This window comes from Geotrypetes seraphini, chromosome 10 (genome assembly GCF_902459505.1).
Source record: "Geotrypetes seraphini chromosome 10, aGeoSer1.1, whole genome shotgun sequence".
Classification (NCBI taxonomy): domain Eukaryota; kingdom Metazoa; phylum Chordata; class Amphibia; order Gymnophiona; family Dermophiidae; genus Geotrypetes; species Geotrypetes seraphini.
The window spans coordinates 47,795,267-47,817,441 of NC_047093.1; the positions used below are offsets into that span (position 1 = coordinate 47,795,267).

General features: G+C 42.6%; 1 protein-coding gene across 4 annotated transcripts in view; it reads right to left on the reverse strand.

The window, feature by feature from the left end:
• ABCC3 (ATP binding cassette subfamily C member 3) overlaps window positions 1-22,175 on the reverse strand; it is a 165,837-nt gene that overhangs the window by 38,687 nt on the left and 104,975 nt on the right. For all 4 annotated transcript variants that reach the window (XR_004540886.1, XM_033961078.1, XM_033961077.1 and 1 more), the window contains 5 exons: window positions 19,424-19,591; window positions 18,380-18,563; window positions 8,364-8,469; window positions 5,220-5,370; window positions 964-1,171 (listed from right to left, as the gene is read on the reverse strand). Coding sequence is in view for 3 of the 4 variants with exons in the window: in XM_033961078.1 (XP_033816969.1) it covers window positions 964-1,171; window positions 5,220-5,370; window positions 8,364-8,469; window positions 18,380-18,563; window positions 19,424-19,591 (817 nt within the window). In the remaining variant the exon portion in view is untranslated. The remainder of the gene's footprint in view (window positions 1-963; window positions 1,172-5,219; window positions 5,371-8,363; window positions 8,470-18,379; window positions 18,564-19,423; window positions 19,592-22,175) is intronic.

A 22,175-nucleotide genomic window follows, 5' to 3' on the forward strand; every position in this document is an offset into this window, starting at 1 on the left:
CGCTAGACGCTAACACCAGCATTGAGCTGGCGTTAGTTCTAGCCGCGTAGCGCGGGTTTAGCGTGCGCTAAAAACGCTATCGCAGCTTTGTATAAGGAGCCCTTAGATCAGGGGTAGGGAACTCCGGTCCTCGAGAGCTGTATTCCAGTCGGGTTTTCAGGATTTCCCCAATGAATATGCATGAGATCTATTTGCATGCCCTGCTTTCAATGCAAATTCATTGGGGAAATCCTGAAAACCCGACTGGAATATGGCTCTCGAGGACCGGAGTTCCCTACCCCTGCCTTAGATCTACAAATCAGCATCTTTTTACAATTCCCTCCTTGAAGGTAATAAATACAAGGTGAAATGAAATCTTTTCAGTTACAGCCCCTCAGCAATGGAATTATTTACCTATTCATCTTCGAGAAGAAACAGTTTTAGAAAGATTCAAACGTTCACTAAAAAGCTTCATTTTCACTGACGCTTTCGGTAATTAGTTTAGTCCTGAACAACAGATATTCACTGTTCCTTTATAACCACAAGAATAAGCATCTCTAGCTACCAGCGACACTATCCCGTACAAAATTGTAGTTCTACCCTTTTACCTTCCCCTCTAGTTTGTAATGTCTAATGTTCATCCATCGTACGTATCTATTTGCATATTTTATTTATGTGCATCCCTTTGAATTTATTATAAACTTGGAAACTTCCCTGCAGTTTGAAGTGTGTGCTGTACTGCCTTTACATGAAAAGCTCTGGACCCTTTGTTTACTGGTTTAGTATACAGTTGTATGCCTTGCTTAGACTGTTTATTGTCTGAATTTTGGACATTTTATACTTTTGCTTTTGAAGCCATATTTTAGTGATTCTGTTCAGGCAAATGATGAAAACATAATAAGTTTCTCTATACTTCTGTATTTATCTTCATGAAGAATGCTGTAAGTGCAGTTAATACAAAAAAAAAGGGTAAAATGTTCTTACCCTGTGCAAGTCCCAAAGCAGCATAGACTCCGAGTCGCATTTGTGTGTTCTCTTGAGTGCCATTGATGACGGGTTCATTGGTCCAGTCACTCAGCCAGATATTTGCCCCAATTGCAGCAGCATTCTGACAGCAATAAAGGAAACAGATGCACAGAGAAACGAGGAGACCCACAGCCTTCAGGTACTGCCAGAATACTATCATCTTTACCTGCAAACAGAAAACTCTAAATCATAAATGGACACAGAGGCGACAATCTATCAAAAGAGCCAGATACCTCCCCCCCCCCCACCACCCCACTCTGCAATCTCCAATGGTAACTTCCCTTTTAGCAAATTTCCTTCACTTTCACTCATCCAGTCCTTGTCAGTTTTGTCTTCTCTGCAACTGATCTTCTAAATCAGGCATCGATTTATTTACTATCATGTAGGCATGTGCACCCAACAAAACTTTTCAGTTTATTTCTACCTGATTTTTGAATAATTTTTTTCCACCTATTTGTTTCAATTTAAAAAAAAAAAAATTAACACTCATGAAGACTTGATTGGCCTGCATTAAAAGTTAGAACATGTTATTTGTAACTTAGGAGTTGCCATACAGTGAGAGATTGGTGAAACTGGGCCTCTTCTCCCTTGAAAAGAGGAGACTGAGAGGGGACATGATCGAAACATTCAAAATACTGAAGGGAATAGACTTAGTAAATAAAGACAGGTTGTTTACCCTCTCCAAGGTAGAGAGCACGAGAGGGCACTCTCTAAAGTTAAAAGGGGATAGATTCCGTACAAACGTAAGGAAGTTCTTCTTCACCCAGAGAGTGGTAGAAAACTGGAACGCTCTTCCGGAATCTGTTATAGGGGAAAACACCCTCCAGGGATTCAAGACCAAGTTGGACAAGTTCCTGCTGAACCAGAACGCACGCGGATAAGGCTGGACTCATTTAGAGCACTGGTCTTTGACCTGGGGGCCGCCTGCTGGGCAGGATGGACCACTGGTCTGACCCAGCAGCAGCAATTCTTATGTACTCCCGGATTCTATTTATGGTGCCCAAATTTGAGATGCATGCAAAACTTAATTGGCACTGATTAGGATTTGCACATCCACCTGACTACGTGGAATGCTCCCTGTGACCCTGGGCAAGTACCTTAATCCTCCATTGCCTCAGGTATGTTAGATAGATTATGAGCCCACCAGGACAGATAAGGAAAAATGCTTGAGTGCCTGAATGTAAACCACTTAGAAAACCTCCATTGATAGGTGATATTCAAATAACTAATAAGTTCAAGTTTATTAAGACTTGACACACCGCTTAAAAAGTATCCTAAGCGGTTTACATAATACAGAGTTAAAAATAATTTAAAACAAGGAGTTCAGACATATACCATTAAAAATATGATACAAACAATGAGAGAGACTACAAACAATACATAAGGAAGACAGGCAGGGTTACAATGTTTCCTTAAAATAAAAAAAATAAAAATTTGATGGGGGAGGGAAAAAACCATAAGGGCATGTTATATAGCTGAGATTAGGCTCCGGGTCTATACCCCAAAGGCATCTTTGAAGAGAAAGGCCTTAAGGTTTGCTTTAAATTTAGTAGATAGTTTCTTGTCTGATGCCCGATGAGAGTGAGTTCCACAATGTAGGAGCTGCCACCGAGAAGACTGTTTTACAGGTCGTATCTTAGAATACCTGACGAATAGAGAGAATTGCAAGGAGACTTTGATGCGATGATCGAAGTGCTCTGGAAGTTGTATACGGAATTACCAGTCTATCAATGAAAGTAGGCAAATGCACAATTTTCACTTTAAAGGTAAGGAAAAGTAATTTGAAGGTAATCCAATGGGATACGGGCAACCAATATGCATTTCAAATTTTTATGCATTAAAGATCATTTTTATTGCCATGTTCTGAACTATCTGAAGCCTTCTGATTTCTTTTTGTGTAATTTCCTGATAGAGAGAATTGCAGTAATCTAAATGGGAAATAACCAGCGAATGAATGAAGACATTAAGAGATTCCTGGTCCAAAAGGGATGTTTGAAGAAACATTTCCCAACTACTGAGCTGACTTGAGTACTAAGGGATAATGCATCATCAAGAACCATGGCCGTGGGAGGGGCATGAGACAGAGACATTCCAAAAAGTTATGCCATGGGTTGGTTTATGCACAAGGTACTGGAAATAATTGGTGCATAAATCTCCCATGACTGATAATTTAGAGTTTAAAATCATCAGTGCTGAATGCTTCTACAGCTTGGTAGGGTGCAGGGCAGCTCTAACCTTTAAAGCTGCATAGAGTGTGTGGCAGTTGGCTTACAGAAAGGGGTGATAGTTGGAAACAATAGGAGGATTTGAACTTGTGACCTGTGTATTTGGAAAAAGCTATCTGCATCTGATTTACCAAGGGAACAGGTGAGTATGTGCAGACTAGCAGGTACCTCGGAAACTGTTAGGAACCCAGCTTATAGATTCCAGCTGGTTCTGGAAACTGAAAGTATATGTAAGAAACCAAGCCAGTTCTTGGACTTCCTAGAAGGTGGTCTTAGGCAATGTTACCGCACTCCAGAGGAGATTTAAGACCTAATTCTTGGCAGGCTTTTTGTCTTTTGGTCGAGCCCAGTGCAAAATCTGATTTGGAAGTTTAGGCCTGTTGGTCAGATATCACCAAATGACCTTTTGGAGGGGAAACTGTAAAGTCATCTTATTGGAGTGTAGGAGAAGTTGTACATAGTTGGACTGTATACTCAAAGACAATTGTCACCGTTCAAGAGAGTGCCTCTTCCTGTTTGCTAAGGAGAAGTAAAGCTTGCTGTGGGACTCCATCATACGAGTGGGTCCCAGCTCTGGTCCCTAAACCAATACTTTGCGTGCCCCTTTCCAGCTACCAGGTAAAACAAGGGGTTACTCGGTGTTATAGAATAATGGATCAGAATGTCCAGCTTGGGCACCAGGATTTACACCAAGTCTCAGCAGGTATAAGTGTAGTACCCAGAGAATCAGTGCTAAGTGCTATTCTATAAAGGGTGCAGTCTCTGTGGACTCCCCTTATCTCTCACTTCCTCCCCTGCTCTGCCAGCCTCTGCACCCAGCCCCTATCTCTCCCTTCCCTGCCAGCATCTGTACCCTGTCACCCCTCCCTCCCGAGGCCTTCCAGGCCTCTACCGGGCTTGCCATAAGACCTGGTAGTCTAGCGGTGGGCCGAGACAGAAGGGATCCCTCCCGTCTCTGTGGGCAAAAAAGACCCTATAGTACGAATTCCCAATTCTGTCTTCATGGAACCCCAGCCAATTGCATTTTCAGGATATCCACAGTGAATCTGCATGGGATTGAAAACCTGACTAGCTGTCTGGGGTTTCCCCAGGAAAGATTTGGGAATCACTGTCATACAGCCAGGTTTCCACAATCCATTCTGGGGCCCAAGGTCTCTAAATGGGCTTTTTTGCACATCCAGTGACACTAATGAATTTCATGCCTAAGCTAAGGTTTGTGACATATGATCTCAGAATCTCAAAATTTAGAGCTAATTTCACCATGGTACTTGCATCATGCCAGACAGCCTCTTCTTGAAGTTCATAAATTCATTTTAATCAAGCCTGTGGCCCATGTAAGCCAACAGTTCCTCAGCAGTGCAATTAAAGGATTTTGGTGCAGTTTCTGGAGATGGAGTCTTTGAGATATTTTGTTATTAAGTTGTATGCTATATAGTATGCTTTTTAAATGTAATCTGCTAAAATCAGATTTTTATGGACTGGTGGAACATGTTTTAATTAGCTTAATCTGCATTGGCTCTTGGAAAGCGGTGTTGGTTTGCTGGGCGAGTGCTGAATCTGGCAGCCCCAGAAAGTTAAATGATGAAAGGTTGCATGGAGTGAAGGGAGGCCCAGAGAGGTTGAGAATAACAGGGAAAATGTCACCAGGTGTCAGCTAGTTTTACTAGGAGTGTTTGGTTTTATCATGCTGTTCCTAATTTACCCCCCTTTTACTAAGCCATGGCCCACAGCGCTAAATGCTCCAATGATCATAGAATTCCTATTTATTAAAAAAGTTTATATACTCTAAGCAGTTTCCATTAAAATAACATTCATAAGTACATTTTAATGCCTAACCTATGAGTGGCAGAGCAGCATTGAAGCATTTAGTGCTCCAGGCCACGGTGGAAACCTCTATCAAAGCTTAGTAAGTCTTAGCATTGCTCAGAGAAGCAGAATATACATTAATGTATGTTTTGTTATGGTAGACAAAAGTTGAAAACATCCTACCCTTCCAGTTTCAGCAATTTCTGCCTGGATGAGTTTTTCAGGAGGCTCTTTTTTCATAGATGGATCTTCCACTATTCTTTTTTCGCTTATTCGCCTTCTAGTTGACACGGTGTGTGAACTGTCACCCTCAGACGATATTACACTGATTTGTCTGACAAGAAAAAGAAATGTGATAAAAGTACAATAACTTGTGCACAATACAGCAGATGCATCTTCTTTGTCTAGCAGTGATGATTCTGTGCCTATACTACAAAGGGAAGGTGATTATACTGCATAATAGGGTACTTAGGCTGTGAAAGCATAAATGTTAAGCCTACTTCAGAGGCAAATTAACCAATGAAACAGATTAACCAAAAGTCATGGATAACTAAATCGCTTCACAGCTACTATGAACTCTTTTTCTTGAGGGAGTTTTCTAGAGTGGCATTTTAGAAGGGATGTATGAATAAGAATTGAGATGTCCAGGCTGGGACATCTCAACTTCCGCTAGTATCTTCGAACAGGATCCGACAACATACAGTCCATACACAGAGAAATGGACGTTTATACACAGGCTACAAGTGGCTGAAATATCCATTTTAGAAAAATAAAAGTCTAAAATATCAATGGGACAAAACAGGAACATAAAAATTTCTATAGCAGCCCACAAATATCTATGTTATGAAATGGACATAAACGTTTGTCAGCCATTTAAGAAAATTAAACATTTACCAGAGGATATTCAAAACCATTTAACTGGCCAGAAATAGCATTGGAACAGTTAAATCACCTATTCACGGCTATTTGGTCATTTTCAGCAGCACTTAACCAGCTATCGTCACTGGAAATGACTGGTTAGTGCCGAATTCAAAAGGAGATAACTTGTAGGGGGGCGGAGTCGAGTTAAGTGCTGATATTCAGCCCCCTCATTGCATGAGTAAACTGCTTAAATCAGTCTGCACAAACAGCAGTTCTATCTCTATGCAGTTTGGCTTATGAATAATGACTTAATCAGGTATGTGTTAGCCAGCTCAAAAAAACCAAGATAAAACCTGGACAGGGGCCCAGCATCGAATATTTGGGAAATAATGCCAATAGCAGACAGCAACACGCTCACATCTGCTGTCTAAATACTGGATAGTTATTTTTCCCGAAGTGTTGCAAAGCTCAGTATTTCTTGACAGTTTCACATTCGGGGTGGGGAGGGGAACCACTAGGGACTAAGGAGGTGACCTCCCCTAATCTCTCTAGTGGGGTGCTGATCAATAGGAGCTTTCTCTGAAACCTGCAGGGTAGCAGGTCTAACTTTGGACATCCATCTTCTTGAAATAGATGTTCATTCCAATTCTGAAATGGGGAATAAATGTATATTTTTGTGGCCTACCCTGTCAGGTTAAAGCACAAGAAATATCGACCCACCTGGTTTTCAGGATAGCCTTAATGAATATGCATATGACAGATTTATATACAATGAAGGTAGCATGCACACAAATCTATCCTCAAAATTCATGCAATTCTATTCACTTTCTATCATTCAAGGATCTTCGGAGTTTAATGCAAAAAATGAATGAAATGAAGGATTACTGCATTAAACTCTGAAAATCCTTGAATGATAGAAAGTGAATAGAATTGCATGAAATTTTGAGGATCGATAGTTTGTTAATTAATGCAATTAAAGAACATGATTGTGCTGTAATTGTTGCCGTCACAAAATTATCTTATGTATATCAGTTAGAAGTATCCTGAACACCTCAGCTCTTTGTGGCCCTTGAGCACAATACAACAAGGCTTGTCAGTAGGTCACATACACAGGTTAAAAAAACATAGTGGATCATGGGAATTTTGGATATTTCAATTATTTTGCTTGTTCTAGCTATGTTTTATCTTCTAGATTGTATGCCTGTGAGGCTGAAACCAAATTATCATGGATTCTACTGCAAAGCACTCTGGACTTGCAACCCTGCAGTATAACTAAGCTACCTATATGAAAAGAATGAAGCAGACAGTGTTCCCTGTTTTAGGGTCAATATTATCTTCATTGTTCCACCTGCCACTCTGAGCATATATTTTTATGCAGGTGATGATCATCTTCTTATTGCAAATGGGTCTTGGAATTTGACTTAAGAAACTATTAGTCACGGGCTACCTTGCATCTCAGATTAGCTTGTTTTGCATAAACTGAAACTGAACCTATCCAAATCTGAAATGATGTGGTTTATCAAGAATAAGTCTCTTTCCTACATAAAGCTATATCTATTAGACACTCAAATTCCTGTTGAAGGAGCTTTGGTATACTATTAGATTTTATTTTGAACCACAAATTTCTTTTTCGGTTGGAAAATCCGTTTGTGTTCTTTTTGTCCTTTTCTCTACACAAGACCAGTAAAAATTGATACTTTAATCAGTAATAGGTTGGATTACTGTAATTCTTTACTGATAGGGGTGCCTCTTACTCTGCTAAAACAAATTCAGCGTTTGCAAAACATTATGGTAGAGCTACTTTACAATGTAGGATGATCAGGCCATGTTATGTATGTACTGGCTTCCTACACTGGCATAAGAATGAGGTTCATTATTGTCATAGTCTGCATACAAATATCTCATTTGGAGACATCGTTCCCCAGAAGACTGACAAAGAAAAAAAAAAAACCCAACAAGAACTGCAGTGAAAATACAACGCAAAACCAAAACAAAACTGTAGGAAATGTACAGTGTTTCTCTGAACAGCATTATTTACAGGAGAGCTAATTCGCCTGTGCCCCGCCTAGACCCATGTTTTATGTGTTTTGATCCATATGGTTCTATATCCATGTAATAGATTTTCTGGACCCCTGAGGAAGAAATGTTTTTCGAAACACGGACCGTGTAAGGTCCGATATGCTATACAACAAGAACCATTTCTTGGATTAATTTTATTTTTTATTCGTTGTTTTTAATGTTGATTTTATGACTTATATATTTTTTACTGAATAAAACTCCTGCACCTTGTACATTCCCCAGAAAATTGCCCATGTTGAATTTAGCACCCACAAGTAAACCATCTGATAAGTAAGATGAATAAAGCCATAACCTGGGTAAAAGAACAATCTATTGACAACAGAAAAATTAACAGAGTACAATATTGGGCAGAACATTACCAATCAGGCACGTCCTTCTTCCACCTACCTGATGAACTGTTTACGGACTTCATTAACCACAGGCTCATTATCTGTTAAATCGGTGTGGTTACTGAGGGTGTCATCAGCCAGCAGGATTTCTTCCTCATCCAAAACTGCAAGAAGAGACAATTCAGGTTCTACATCTACAGGCTTCAAAGATTATCCATAATAACATAGAAGACAATGGCAGAAAAATTACCGACTGGTCCCTTGCTAAGGGTACATCCCAAAGTATGACTACTTAAAAGATATCTTTTCTTATCTATAAATGGGTCACTATTAAGCCAGAGGAGGCCAATGTTTAAACACTAACTGCCGCCAGTTAGTTTAGACTTGGATATTCAATGTCTCGCCATACCTAGACACTGACACTAAATACTTGGGACGTCAGTGGCACTCAGAATTTATGTGGATATGGCTGATTTTGAGTGCCATGCCTATATAGCTAACTGGTGTCACTCCCTAGGGGTGGATCTGCATAAGGGTCCTGTGCCTGCAGCAGGGTGAAGATGTCCACTTGGGCACAGCGTCCTCCTTTCTGTGAGGCTCACTCCTTAGCTATGATTATTAGGCTCAAATAAATGAAATATCCCTAGAGCACAATCTTTAATGAGATCCAAATAATTACTATCACACGCCATGGCAAAGAGCGTCTCATATATTCCAAACATAGCAAGCAGTATTCATAGATTTTGGCCCTGATTCTATAAAACGAGCCTACCATTAGGCACCTAGATCAGCGTGCCTGTTCAATGAGCTGTGCCATTTAAAACCAATTTTTTAAAAATTAATTTTTGGGTAGACGCCTACCTCAGTAGGGGACATGTAGGCATCTATGCTAACATGCCTACCTGAAAAGTAGGCATGGTTAGGGACCAAGGTTTGGGTGTGGATTGCCTTAGGTGCCAATATATTAGTCCAAGAAAACCCTAGCCTATGTTGGTGCCTAAGTCAAGTTAGGAGCCACTATGGTGCCTAGTGCTTGACAACCACGCTGATCATTGCCATTGATAGAATCAGGGCCTTCAAGTGCAAAAACAAAAACAATGCCCTTATGCCCTATTTCTCAGCTTAATTCAGCTTCTGCAGCACAGTGTCAACAGACTCTGGTTAAAAGTCTCCAAGATATTTGCTCTACAATCCTCTCCTGTGCTGGTACGGGATTTTTGGAAGAGGGATCTAAAATTGAGTAATGTCCATCATAACAAAATTACTTTTACAAAAACAAACCCCCAAAATCTCCTTGCTGAGGAGTTTTATAGTCCTCAGAGTTCATTCAAAATTTTTCCTCCTTTCTGTCTGCTTCTGAGTCTTTCTTTCAGGTGTAGCAAGCTTAATTAGCTTCTGTATTCAGCTGCAGCTAATGGTCTAAGACAGAGTTTCAAGTTTATTAACTTTTAATATACCGACCATCAACTGGTATCTAGCCGGTTTACAATAAAATGTTAAAAATAGAGATAAAAGATTATATTTATAAAAAGTTAATAAAAGTGTACATTAAAGACACAAACTAGACAAACTTGAGAGTGATGGTGAGAGGGGAAGGGAGGGGTAAAGTTACATAATTAGGAAAGAAAGATAGAGAGAGAAAAAGAAAAAAAAAAAAAAAAGGAAATAAAAGAAAAGAAATGAGATTGAAAGAAATGGAGGGAGAGGATAAAACATTTAGGATGGGATCGCTTCATAGAAGCGGTTGGTTAATTAAGAAAGAAATGTTTTAAGAGCAAATGAAAGCATCTCGAAATAAGAAAGTCTTTAAGTTTATCTTGAATGTATCAAGTTGTTTTTCATGGCAGAGTTGATGCGACAGAGCATTCCATAATGTTGGAGCAACTACTGAAAAATTTGTTTTTCTAGTATAGAAAAAATCTTTTATAGAGGGAATTGAAAGAAGATTCTGGTTTGCTGATCTAAGTGTACGTGTTGAACATTGTGGAATGAGGAGCTTATCAAGGTAGGAAGGCTGATGGGAGAGTTTAATTTTAAAGGTCAGCAGGATGGTTTTATAAGTAGCATGATGTGTAATGGGAGGCCAATGTGCTTCTTTCAGAAGAGGGGTGACGTGATCATATTTATCTAATTTGTATATAAGTTTTATTGCCGTGTTTTGGATTAACTGTAAACGTCGGATTTCTTTCTGGAGAATTCCGTTATATAGAGAATTGCAGTAATCAAGGTGGGAGATAACTAAGGAATGGACCAGAATTTTGATAGCGTCTGTGTCTAGGATGGAAGTTAGAGAACGAATAAGGCGAAGCTTGTAAAAGCAAGTTTTTACCACCGAGTTGATGTGATCATGAAAAGTTCTTCAAACGCCAGTTTGCAGACCGGTGCCGGTCCACAAAAATTTCCTGCCAGTCCATGAAGAATCAGTGTCCCCTGCAAGCGTGTGCACATCTTCCTTCCGGCTCGGCTGCTCCTTATCTTCAGCACCAGCTGCACTTGTTTGCTGGAACAGCGCACAGTGACTCTTGCAAGCGGTACGTGGCTGACCTGGAAACGGGTCAGTAACATGCAGTATTTAAGAGCCGCTGTGCACTGTCCCAGCAAACAAGTGCAGCTGGCACTAAAGACAAGGAGCAGCCAAGCCAGAAGGAAGATGGTCACGCGCTTGCAGGGGACACTGATCCGGCTTTGGCAGAGGCTAGCCAGCCCTGAACAAGTAAGGAAGAGAAGCTGGATGATCCTGAACAAGTAAGGGAGAAAAGAGGGGGGGAGGAGTGCGTTGGGACATGGGAGGGCATGAATATGGGACCAAGGTTGGAAGGCAGGGAGGGGGGACACGAACTAGGGAGACAGAAGGAAGGGAGGAGGCATGAACTTGGGACACAAGAGAAGGGATAGAAAGGGAGAATTGTTGGGGATGAGTTTGTAAGTGAGAGGGAAAGATGGTGCACATGGGGAAAGGAAGAAAGAGGGAAATTGTTGGGCACAGAGAGAGAGGAGTGAGGAAGAGATGCATGGGGAAGAGAAGAATGAGAGGGAGAAATGTTGGATATGGTGGTGGAGAGGGAAAAGAGGGACAGATTGAACGGGATGCAAGGGGGAGGAATGTTGGACATAGTGATGGAGGGAGAGGTGTGGCATGATGCTGGAGAGAGGTGATGGAAGGAGAAATGTTGGGCATGGGGCTGGTGGGCAATAGTGAAAAATGCTGCACATGATCCGGGGGATGAGAGAGGGAAAAATGTTGGATATGGCAGTAGAGGGAGTGAGAGAGATGCACCATGGATCTCTCTCTCTCCCCACTCCCTATACATGGGATGGAGACAGGGACCGAGCTGCGGTGATGGGGCGGAGACGGGGTTTTTTATTTCAGTCTTAGTAGTTTGCCAGTCCACAAAATAATTATTTTATTTCCGCCGGTCCATAGATGTAAAAAGGTTGAAGAACACTGGTCTAAGAAACACCAGCAGAATGAAAACTGAAAAACAAAAGCTTTCTCTCTACTCTTGTTTAACCCTTGGATCAGGAAAGGCAATAGGGAAAGTTTCATTCTCTTGGCATACTCTGGCCAGGTTTCTCCCTTTGACCGCACACTGCTTTCAAACAGGTAGCAAAACAACAAATTTTAAAAAAACCTTCACTTTCAACATAGTTCTGTAGTCTCAATGTCCATCTTTTTCATGGATGGTGCATCTGGAGAATCAAATTGAATCTCCATCTCCTCTAGCTCAGGTTCTGAGGGCAGATCTGAAACAAATGGGAGCTTTTAATCTCCTCATTGTTCTCTCTGGGACTGCTGAACTCACTCTGAACTCCCCAGAGTTCTTAGCCCCACCCTTGAACTAGTTACTGAAAGAAAGAATGTCTCAGCTGCTGGGAAATTACATTACATTACATTACATTAGTGATTTCTATTCCGCTTGTACCTTGCGGTTCAAAGCGGATTACATAAGAAGAAGCTGGACATTTCCAGGAGGGTACGTGACATTTAGGGTAAGACATAGTTACAGAATGAGTATAGACTTGGTAACATTGGATGAAAGCAGTTATATTACATTACATATCAAATCTTTTTCCAGGCGTTGGTAGGTAATATGAATCGGTAGGAAGAATTAGGTTGTTTTTTTTTTGTTTTGTTTTTTGTTTTTTTTTTTGGTCGGTTGAGGATATGGTGTCAGGGAGTGGGTAACCTGGTCGGTGTATGTGGAAGAGGAGATTAGGTGTTTTGAATATGCTTTTTGAAAAGTAGCGTTTTGAGTTCTTTGCGGAATGCTTTGAAGTCAGATGTTGAGGTTAACAATCTGGTTATGGAGGGTTCGAGTTTTGCTGCATGCGTTGCTATGAGGTTATCGTAAAGCTTTTTACGATGAGTGCCGTTGAGTGGTGGGTATGAGAATGGTGTCAGTGTTCTTCTTATTCTGGGTGGAAGGTTACGGTGTAGGCGATCGATTAGATAGGCAGGTGCTGTACCGTTGAGTACTTTGAAGATTAGACAGTATAGTTTGAATTGGATTCTGGCTCTGATCGGTAGCCAATGTGAGTCTAGGTAGGCGTTAGTTATGTGGTCATATTTTCCGAGGGAATAGATTAGTCTGAGAGCCGTGTTCTGAATGGTCTGTAGTTTTTTGATCATTTTTGTAGGACATGGTAGATATAGGATATTGCAGTAGTCCACAAGTCCTAGTACCAGGGATTGAACAATGATCCTGTAGTGTTCTTTGTCGAAGAATTTCCTTATTTTTCGTAAGTTGCGCATTGTGAAGAATGCTTTTTGGGTAGTTTTGTTGATTTGAGTCTGCATAGTGCAGCATCTATCTATCAGCACTCCCAGGATTTTGAGGGAGGTCTGGATTGGGTATTTGGTAGTTTTGATTTCCAGGTCTGTTATGGATGGGATTTTGTCCGTTTCAAGCATTAAGAATTTGGTTTTGTCCGAGTTTAGTTTTAATTTGTGGTTTGTCATCCATTTTTCTACTTCGTCCAGTATTGTTTCCAAGTGTCCAGTAGCGGAGTTGTTTTGGGTTTCGAAGGGGAGGAGGATAGTTATGTCGTCTGCGTAACTGAAGGATGTTACATTTAGGTTGTCTAGAGTGGTACCAAGGGAAGAGATGTAGAGGTTGAATAGAAAGGGTGAAAGTGGAGAGCCCTGAGGGACTCCACATGGATTAGACCATGTGTTGGATTTCGTATCGTTTATCTTAACTCTGTAAGTTCTTGTTTTAAGGTATCCTTGGAACCAGTTGTACACCACCCCTGAGATCCCTATTGCATCAAGTATCTGGAGTAGTATGGTATGATCAACTAGATCAAAGGCTGCAGAAAGATCTAGTTGGATAATTAGGATCCTGTGACCTTTACTGAGGTGTTGTCGGGCTATGTCCAGTAGTGTTGCTAGTAGTGTTTCCGTGCTGTGGTAAGATCTAAATCCTGATTGGGATGAGTGAAGTATATTGTGGTCTGCTAGGTAGTTAGAGAGGTATTGAGCCACGAGTCCTTCAATCAGCTTGACATAGAGTGGGATTGAAGCGATCGGTCTGTAGTTGGTAGGTGTGTCTACAGGACCTTTTTGGTCTTTCAGTATGGGTGTGATTATGATCTCTCCTAGATCTTGTGGGAATTGGCCTTCTATGAGAGTGCTTTGTATCCACTGCATGAGGCTGGTTTTGAATTTAGGGGAGGCATTTGTGAGTAGATACGATGGGCAGTTGTTCAAGTCGCATGAGGTGTGGCTGTATTTTTTATATAGTCGGTTCAGTTCAGGCCATTGTAGAGTTGGAAAGGTGGTCCATGTTCTGTCTGCTGTTATGGCTTCTTCTGTTGTGGGGGTAGTTATTAACTCGTTGAGTATGGTAGTTGAGTTGTTGAAGGTAGTTCTGATTTTGATGATCTTGAGTTTGAAATGGTCAGCTAGTTGGGAAGCTGTTGGGGTTTTGTTGCCTTGAGTGGCAAGGTATGGGTTTTTGTCTGTAAGTTTTTTTACTAAGTTGAAGAGTGTTTTTGTGTCGGGGTTGTTTGTGCCAATTAGTTTAGTGTAGTATGTTTTGCGCTTTTCCTTAAGTTTGTTGTTATATAGTTTGATTTGGGTTCTCCAAGCGGATTTGGTTTGGTCATTTCTCTTTTTTCTCCAAGATCTTTCAAGTTGTCTGCAATGCCTTTTTAGTAGGTGGAGTTCTGAGTCGAACCACTTGTCTGATGGTCTGCAGGTTCTGTGTTTGGTTTTTTCTGGGGCTAGCTCATTCAAGGTTGTTTCGCTTAGGGAGCGCCAGTGTTTTGCGAAGTCTGAAGGGTCTATGGGGTCAAGTGCTGGGTCCACTTTGTCCCAGAATGTGGCTGGTTCAATTTTCTGTCTAGATTTGAAGGTTGTTTTTGGGGGCATAGATTTTGTGTTATTTTGAGGCCAGTTGATAGTGAAGGTGTATTTATGGTGGTCTGACCATAGAGAGGGATGCCATGTACCATTGGTGATGTGAATATTTGGGGAGTGTAGGTTATGAGGTGTGAATGCTGCTATGTCAAGTTGGTGGCCTTTATTGTGCGTGGGTTCCGGATTGAGGACCTGGAAGGATAGGGCGTCAAGGTATGAGAGTATTTCGTTTGCTTGTTTGGATGTGTGGTCTTCGAGGTGGAGATTAATGTCTCCTAGGAGCAAGTTGTATGAGGAGGATAGAGAGTTCTGGAATAAGAATTCTTCAAGATCGTGTTTTGAGGTGTTCCATTTTCCTGGAGTGATGTAGCATAGTAGGCAGTTCAAGGTGCCTGTGAGTGTGTTGTCGGATAGTTGGCATGCAAGAAGGTCTAAGTGAGGGGTTGATTGTTTGTGTAGCACTTTTAGGTTGAGATTGTTTTTTACTAGAATCGCTAGGCCACCCCCTCGTTTGTTTTCTCGACATACCATTTCTACTTTGTAACCTGTGGGGCAGAATTCGGTTATGCATGGGTCCGTGTTGGATGTTAGCCAGGTTTCAGCTAGGAAGAGACAGTTTAGTTGTTCTTTGATTATCCAGTCTTTGATTAGATTTGCTTTTGGGTTTATTGACCTTATATTCATGTAGGCACAGGTTAGCGAGGTGTATTTTGTGTTGGAGTTAAGGTTGCGATTGAGGTAGAGGATGTTATTTGCTGGTGCTTGTGCTTGTTGTTTTTGCGAGGTAGTATTATGTTTTGGTGGAGGTCGTTTTCCCCAGATCGTGGGAATGTGGTCTAGGCTGGTCAGTGGGCAGGATGTTAGGGTTCTGGTGGTGTGGATTTTTCTGGGTGGATGTGGTTGTCTGAAGGTTGATGTCAGAATTGGGATGGGTGATATGTGATATCCTGTGGTTTGCCAGTTTGAAGTAAGTAGAGAGAGTATTAGGAGGGCAAGTGTGATTTTGTATGCGTGATTTTCCATTTTGTTTGTGTGGTGGATGATTCTTTGGATCCAGTAACTCTTTGGTTAGAGTTGAGGCAATGGTGTTAGAGTTTATGAGAGGGATTTTTTGAAGAAGGTGAGAGTTTCTGATCGCTCTCCTCTCTGGTGAAGGTAATCGCCTATGTGTTTAGATTCAACTTGTGGTGGCGTTTGGTGAGTCTGGTCCCTCGCAGATTGGGGAGAGGGGCGGCGTGGGCTGGACTCTAAAAACTAATGACCGCGCTGCAGGGGGTGGAATTGGGTCCCTCACTGGTCGGGGAGAGGTGCGGAGCAGGGCTCCCCCGCTGCCTCTCCTCTGCTGGGCTCTGAAAAACGAAAGTTTGCTGCTGCAGGGGGTGAAATCGGGTCCCTCGCTGGTCGGGGGGAGGGGCGGAGCAGGACTCCCACGCTGCCTCTCCTCTGCTGGGCTCTGGAAACGAAAGTCTGCTGCTGCAGGGGGTGAATCGCTGGTCGGGGGGAGGGGCGGAGCAGGGCTCCCACGCTGCCTCTCCTCTGCTGGGCTCTGAAAAACGCGCTTCCTGTCCTCTGCTGGGCTCTGGAAGAAATGAAAGTCCGCTGCTGCAGGGGATGATTTCGGGTCTTTTGCTGGTCGGGGAGGGGGGCGGAGCAGGGCTCCCACGCTTCCTCTCCTCTGCTGGGCTCTGAATTAAGAGTTCTCGCTGCGGGGGTGAAATCGGGTCCCTTGCTGGTCGGGGGGAGGGGCGGAGCAGGGATCCCACGCTGCCTCTCCTCTGCTGGGCTCTGAAAACAAAGTCTGCTGCTGCAGGGGGTGAATCGCTGGTCGGGGGGAGGGGCGGAGCAGGGCTCCCACGCTTCCTCTCCTCTGCTGGGCTCTGAAAAACGCGCTTCCTGTCCTCTGCTGGGCTCTGGAAGAAATGAAAGTCCGCTGCTGCAGGGGATGATTTCGGGTCTTTTGCTGGTCGGGGAGGGGGCAAGAGACTACATGTCCCATGATTCCTTGAACACTTCCAGCAGGGCTTGCTTGGCCAGGGGCCTAGCTCTGTAGATATTTCTATTACTGTCCTTCCCCCAAGGAACACAGCAGTTTTTATAGGCAAGGAGATATTTCTTGTGTTTCTGGGTCAAATTGCTATGGGTCTAGGGTAGGGTTACCATATTTGTGAAGTCAAAAAAAGAGGACACGTGGTCTTCCACCCACCCCATCAGTCTAGCCCCTGGCCCCAACCCTGCCTCCTACCAGTCTCACTCATGCCCCATCCCCTACCTATCATCCATTTCCTCAGTCCCCCTTCTCACCCTCTGTACCTTTTTAGTTATCTCTCTCTCTCTCTCTCCAGCCCCCTCCCCCTGCAAAATTTGGGTCTCTCTCTCTAGCCACCCCCCCTCTCCACCAGGAGGGAGGGGAGGGGATTAGAGAAACAGCATGAAGGGAGGGAGGGGGCTAGAGAAACAGCATGGAGGAGGAAGAGAGGGAGGGAGGGAGAGATGGAGGGAGAAACAGCATGGAGGGGGCTGGAGAAAGCATGGAGTGAGGGAGGTTGGAGAAGCATTATAAAAAGGAGAGTGCTAGAGAAAAAAGCATGGAGTAGAGTAGTGCTGGAGGGGAGAGACAGAAACAGTAGGAGAGAAAGTTGGAAGGAGAGAGAGAGGCACCTGTGTGAGGGGGGTTGGAAGGAGAGAGAGAGAGAAGCACCTGTGGGAGAGAAGGTTTGGAAGAAGGGAGAGAGAGAAAAACACTAAAAGCGTACAGCGGATGGGAAAGAGGACCAAGGAAATGGAATGTAGGCGGGTCTGTTGGTGGAATATGGGCGTGGTCATGTGCCTATTATTTTGTCTTCACAAATATGGTAACCCTAACTTGGAGATCACATCCTAGAAACAATAAATTCCTCAGAAGTACAGTTTTGGGATTCACTGTGATAGAAATAGGTGGGGTGGGAGGGGAGGGGAGGGGAAAGGACCAGGGTTTTGTTTCTTGACCTCAGTGAGCCCACTAAATCCACAGATGAAGAAACCGTTGGCATAACACCTTCATTCTTCTCAGGCTATATATATCTATCTATAGGGCTTGTCATAGCCAAAGACCTGGATTTGAGTTTCCTCTCCCCCATCTCTAGGAACTAAGTAATTCATGATGCTTTTCCAGGTTCCTTAGGTGGGTAATTTTTGTAAAACCTTTTCCTCAAAAGGATTTTATAAAATTACTCCAGAAGTTACACACAGGCATGTTCTGGGGCAGAGTTTGGGCAGAACGAAGGCAGAGTCACAATTAATGCATATACTGCACTTTATGCACTAATATTTATGCATGTTCTTCAGCAGGTGTAAATATTTGCAGCTTAAAACTAGATTTCTGCCATTTTACCCCTAGTATTTTGTAATGACATATATGTGCTTATATGTCTTTATAAAACAGGATAGCAACAGGCATCTTCTTGTCCCCTCAACCTATGTGACCTGTTATGAAATTACCTTGTAAATATATGGAAGCTGAGAAAGAAATCAGCCAGTCTTAAGGGGCTTTACTCCAAGTTAGTAGGCCTGCCTTAAAGGAAGCATAGCAATCACGTAAATTCATTACCAAGCTTTTTGCCAATTTGGCATTCTGTTTCTGCTCCTACAGTACCTAAATGTAACTCGCTTTGAACTTCTACAAAAAGGTACAAACAAAAGACAAATAAAGTTTGCCACATAAGCAACACTTTTACTTGTTGGTTGGTCCTCCTCTACAACTTCGTCTGGTGCATAATTGTGCAAAAATTCTGCAAAAGCGCCATTTTCTTTCAAAAGTTCCTGATAGGAGCCCATCTCTGAGATCTTCCCATCCACAAGGACAATGATGTGATCTGTCTGTGGCAAGAAGCTGATCCCATGTGTCACCAAAACTCGAGTCTGAAAATGAAGAACGATATTAATACTAACAACTTATTGTGGTTTAGGTATGTCATGGGATAGTTTCCATGAGACAAATTGTATGGGCAGGTAATTATTGTCTATTCCCTTCCCAGAGACAAAGCAGGCTGCTCACGTTGTTTTACAAACTTTATTGATAATTTGCCTCTGGGTAAGATCTTAATCTGCTAGTCACATACTCTATTCTTTGCTCCACCGTTCAGTACAGTTAAACAGGCAATCTTCAGTCAGTCTGATGCCTTACACCAGGGGTAGGGAACTCCGGTCCTCGAGAGCCGTATTCCAGTCGGGTTTTCAGGATTTCCCCAATGAATATGCATTGAAAGCAGTGCATGCATATTCATTGGGGAAAACCCGACTGGAATACGGCTCTCAAGGACCAGAGTTCCCTACCCCTGCCTTACACCATACCTTTGGCAGGTGACTACACCTAATAAAACAGAGATCCTACTGATGAGATTCAGTCTGTCTACTAGTCCCTGTCCAGAATCTCATCCTTGACATCTTATTCCTCTTGTCTCCTTCTTCTGTTTCTCCATTATGACTGGCTTTTATCTTAGCTGAGATTTTCCCAGTTGGTTTGAAGTGACCAATTAGCTGGGTCCTTAGCTCAAATTGCCAAGAGAATTTTACTTTTGCAAAAGCTTTTCTCATATTTGTCTTGTCAACTCCAAATAGACAAAGACTAGATGTTTGAGATGGCTTCTCTGAACCATGAGTTTTCATGTCTGGTCTCCAGTATACTCTTGTGAACTCTAGCTTGCAGCCTATTTTAATCCCAGCTTCTCAAAATTCCACAATATAATTACGTTTGGTAGTTCAAAAATGGTTCCACTTACTTTACCATTCAGCACACCTTCAGGACCAATGACTTTATCAAAAATGTGTTTAGCTACATGGGAATCAACAGCTGAAAGAGGATCATCCAACAGGTAAATATCGGCACTAAAGAAGACAGCGCGTGCCAGGCTCACTCTCTGCTTCTGTCCTCCTGACAGGTTGATGCCCTGCAAGACAACAAAGAAGAAAACCAAACAACTGAATAAATTATGTCGCTTGTCACATAAGTTGAACGTCTAAATTTCACCAGTCAAAAAATGCATTCAAAACATAGATGATGCAAGGGATATCCACATTTATATTATATAAGTGGAGAAAAAGACCTCAGTGTCACCTAGGATAGAGCAAACAGGGACAAGGGACAACCTAACTCTAAAATAAATCTGTTAAATTATCGGTTTGGATCTACATTGCAACGTGTATAGTGTGTGAGGAATATGGGCATATAAGAGCATCAAGTGCGAATCTCCAAATGTACCAAGTTGCTATCCTCGCTATTGGCTGCATGTTGAGAAACACTAGTCTAGGGTACCTATATCTATGTCTTTCCCCAGATTCTACATAAGTCACCCAACATTGAGCACATGCCCCAGATATACACATAATGAATTAGTTAATTATGTCAGTGTTTCTCAACTTCATCAAGCCAAGTACCCCCCCTAAGCCTAACAAATATCAACCGAGTTCCCCCGCCCAAGTTCCGCCCATGACTCCACCACCATAATTATAGGATTAATTGTAATGCAATTTCTTCCATCTATTTTTCAAGTTTCAAGTTTTTATTGATATTTGATTAATCGCTTATTCAATTTGCTAAGCGATGTACAATCATATAAAAGAGAAACTAAGTTACAACAAAAAACTGACGAAGTAACATGAATCTTATAATTAAAACAAACATGAATCGGGGAAGAAAAGAGGGAAAAGTTACAATTCTTTTTTAGAGGGAATAAACGAAAAAGGATAAAACAAAAGGGAAGGGAGAGAGTTAAAAGCATAAAACATTACATCATGTCCACATAATATAATCTTATTAATACATAATGGTAACCACAAAATTAAAAAAAACACAAAGCACACCGTACGCAGAGAAAATGTTATCATTTATATTTGGGGGGTTTTCAAAGAGGTCAAGGCAGATGACATTCAAATATGCAATGTCACCTCAGTAACAACTATAGAAAAATAGACAAATATAGAGCAAAATATAGACAGCAGATATAAATTCACAAAACTGACACATTTTTATCACTAAATTGAAAATAAAATTATTTTTCCTACCTTTGTTATCTGGTGATTTCATGAGTCTCCGGTTGCATTTCCAATTTTTCTTTCTTTCTGCCTCCTGCACGCTTCCTCTCCTCCAGACCTCATTCTCTGCCCCTCCATGAGTCCAACTTTTCTTCCTCTCACCTCCACCCCTATTGGCAATATGTCTTCCTTTCTCTCTTTCACTGTCCTTCTGTCTTGAGGTATCCAAGCATCTCTCCCACCCCCTCTACTGCCACATCCAACATTTCTCCCTCTCTCATCCCCTGGATGAGCATGTGCAGAATTTTTGACCATTGTCCACCAGTCCCATGCCCATTTCTCCTTCTATCACCCCTCTTCAGCACAATGCCACATTTCTCCCTCCATCATTATGTCCAACATTCCTCCCCCTTGAATCCCCTTCAATCTACTCTCTCCACCACCATATCCAACATTTCTCCCTATCATTCTTCTGTTCCCCATGCATCTCTACCTCACTCTTTTCTCTCTATGCCCAATTTTCCTTTCTTCCTTTCCCCATGTGCACCATCTTTCACTCACACACTCATGCCCATCAATTCTCCCTTCCTATTCCCTCCCTTCTGTGTTCCATGTTTATGCCTCTTCCCTTCCATCTGTGTTGAGTTCGTGCCCCCTACCCCTCCCTGCCTTCCAGCTTTGTCCCAAAATTAAGTTGCATGCTGGGGATCCCTGCCAGCTATGCCTGCCCGCACAACCCCTCCCCCGAAGCCGACCCGTCCACAGAAGCCGCAGGGGCTGCCAGGGATCTCTGCCCGCCCCCTGCTGAAGCCACCGATGGGGATCCCTGTTGGCCTGCCTGCCTGCCACACCCCACCCACATCCCTGAAGCAGACCCTGTTACTTTGTTGGAGCTGGACTCACTCCATCCTCCCCCAGCAGCAACTCTGCACTTGGCTAGCCCACAAGCTTTCCCCTCTGATGTCAATTCTGATTTCGGAGAAAAGGTTCCAGGTCAGCTACACAGCGTGTGAGTTGCTGCCTGCGTCCCTGTACAGAGTGCTGCTGGGGGAGGATGGAGCCAGTACGGCTCCAATGAAATAACAGGGACGGCTTCGGGTGAGGGGAGGGATTCCTGGTGGCCGCGGCAGCAGCCAGGCCGTGTACTCCCAACAAGCAGACTGCATACTCCCAAGGGTACGTGTACCACGTATTGAGAACCACTGAATTATATGTTGATAATTAGTTATTGGAGTTAAATTTGAGTTACAGAATACTTGGATATATGCACTCAACTTTTATGCACCCAACTGCCATCAGTTGAGTGCATAAATCCAAGTATTCTGTAACATCATACCTAATTACTGGGAATGCCCCTAAACTGCCTATGCCCTTCCCATGGCTACACCCCCTCTATAGATCTATGAATTCAGGCACACATTACAGAATACTGCATAGGACAGATGTATTTATAATGTCTAATTACTGCCAATTAACTCAATAACTGATCAGTTGGGTGTG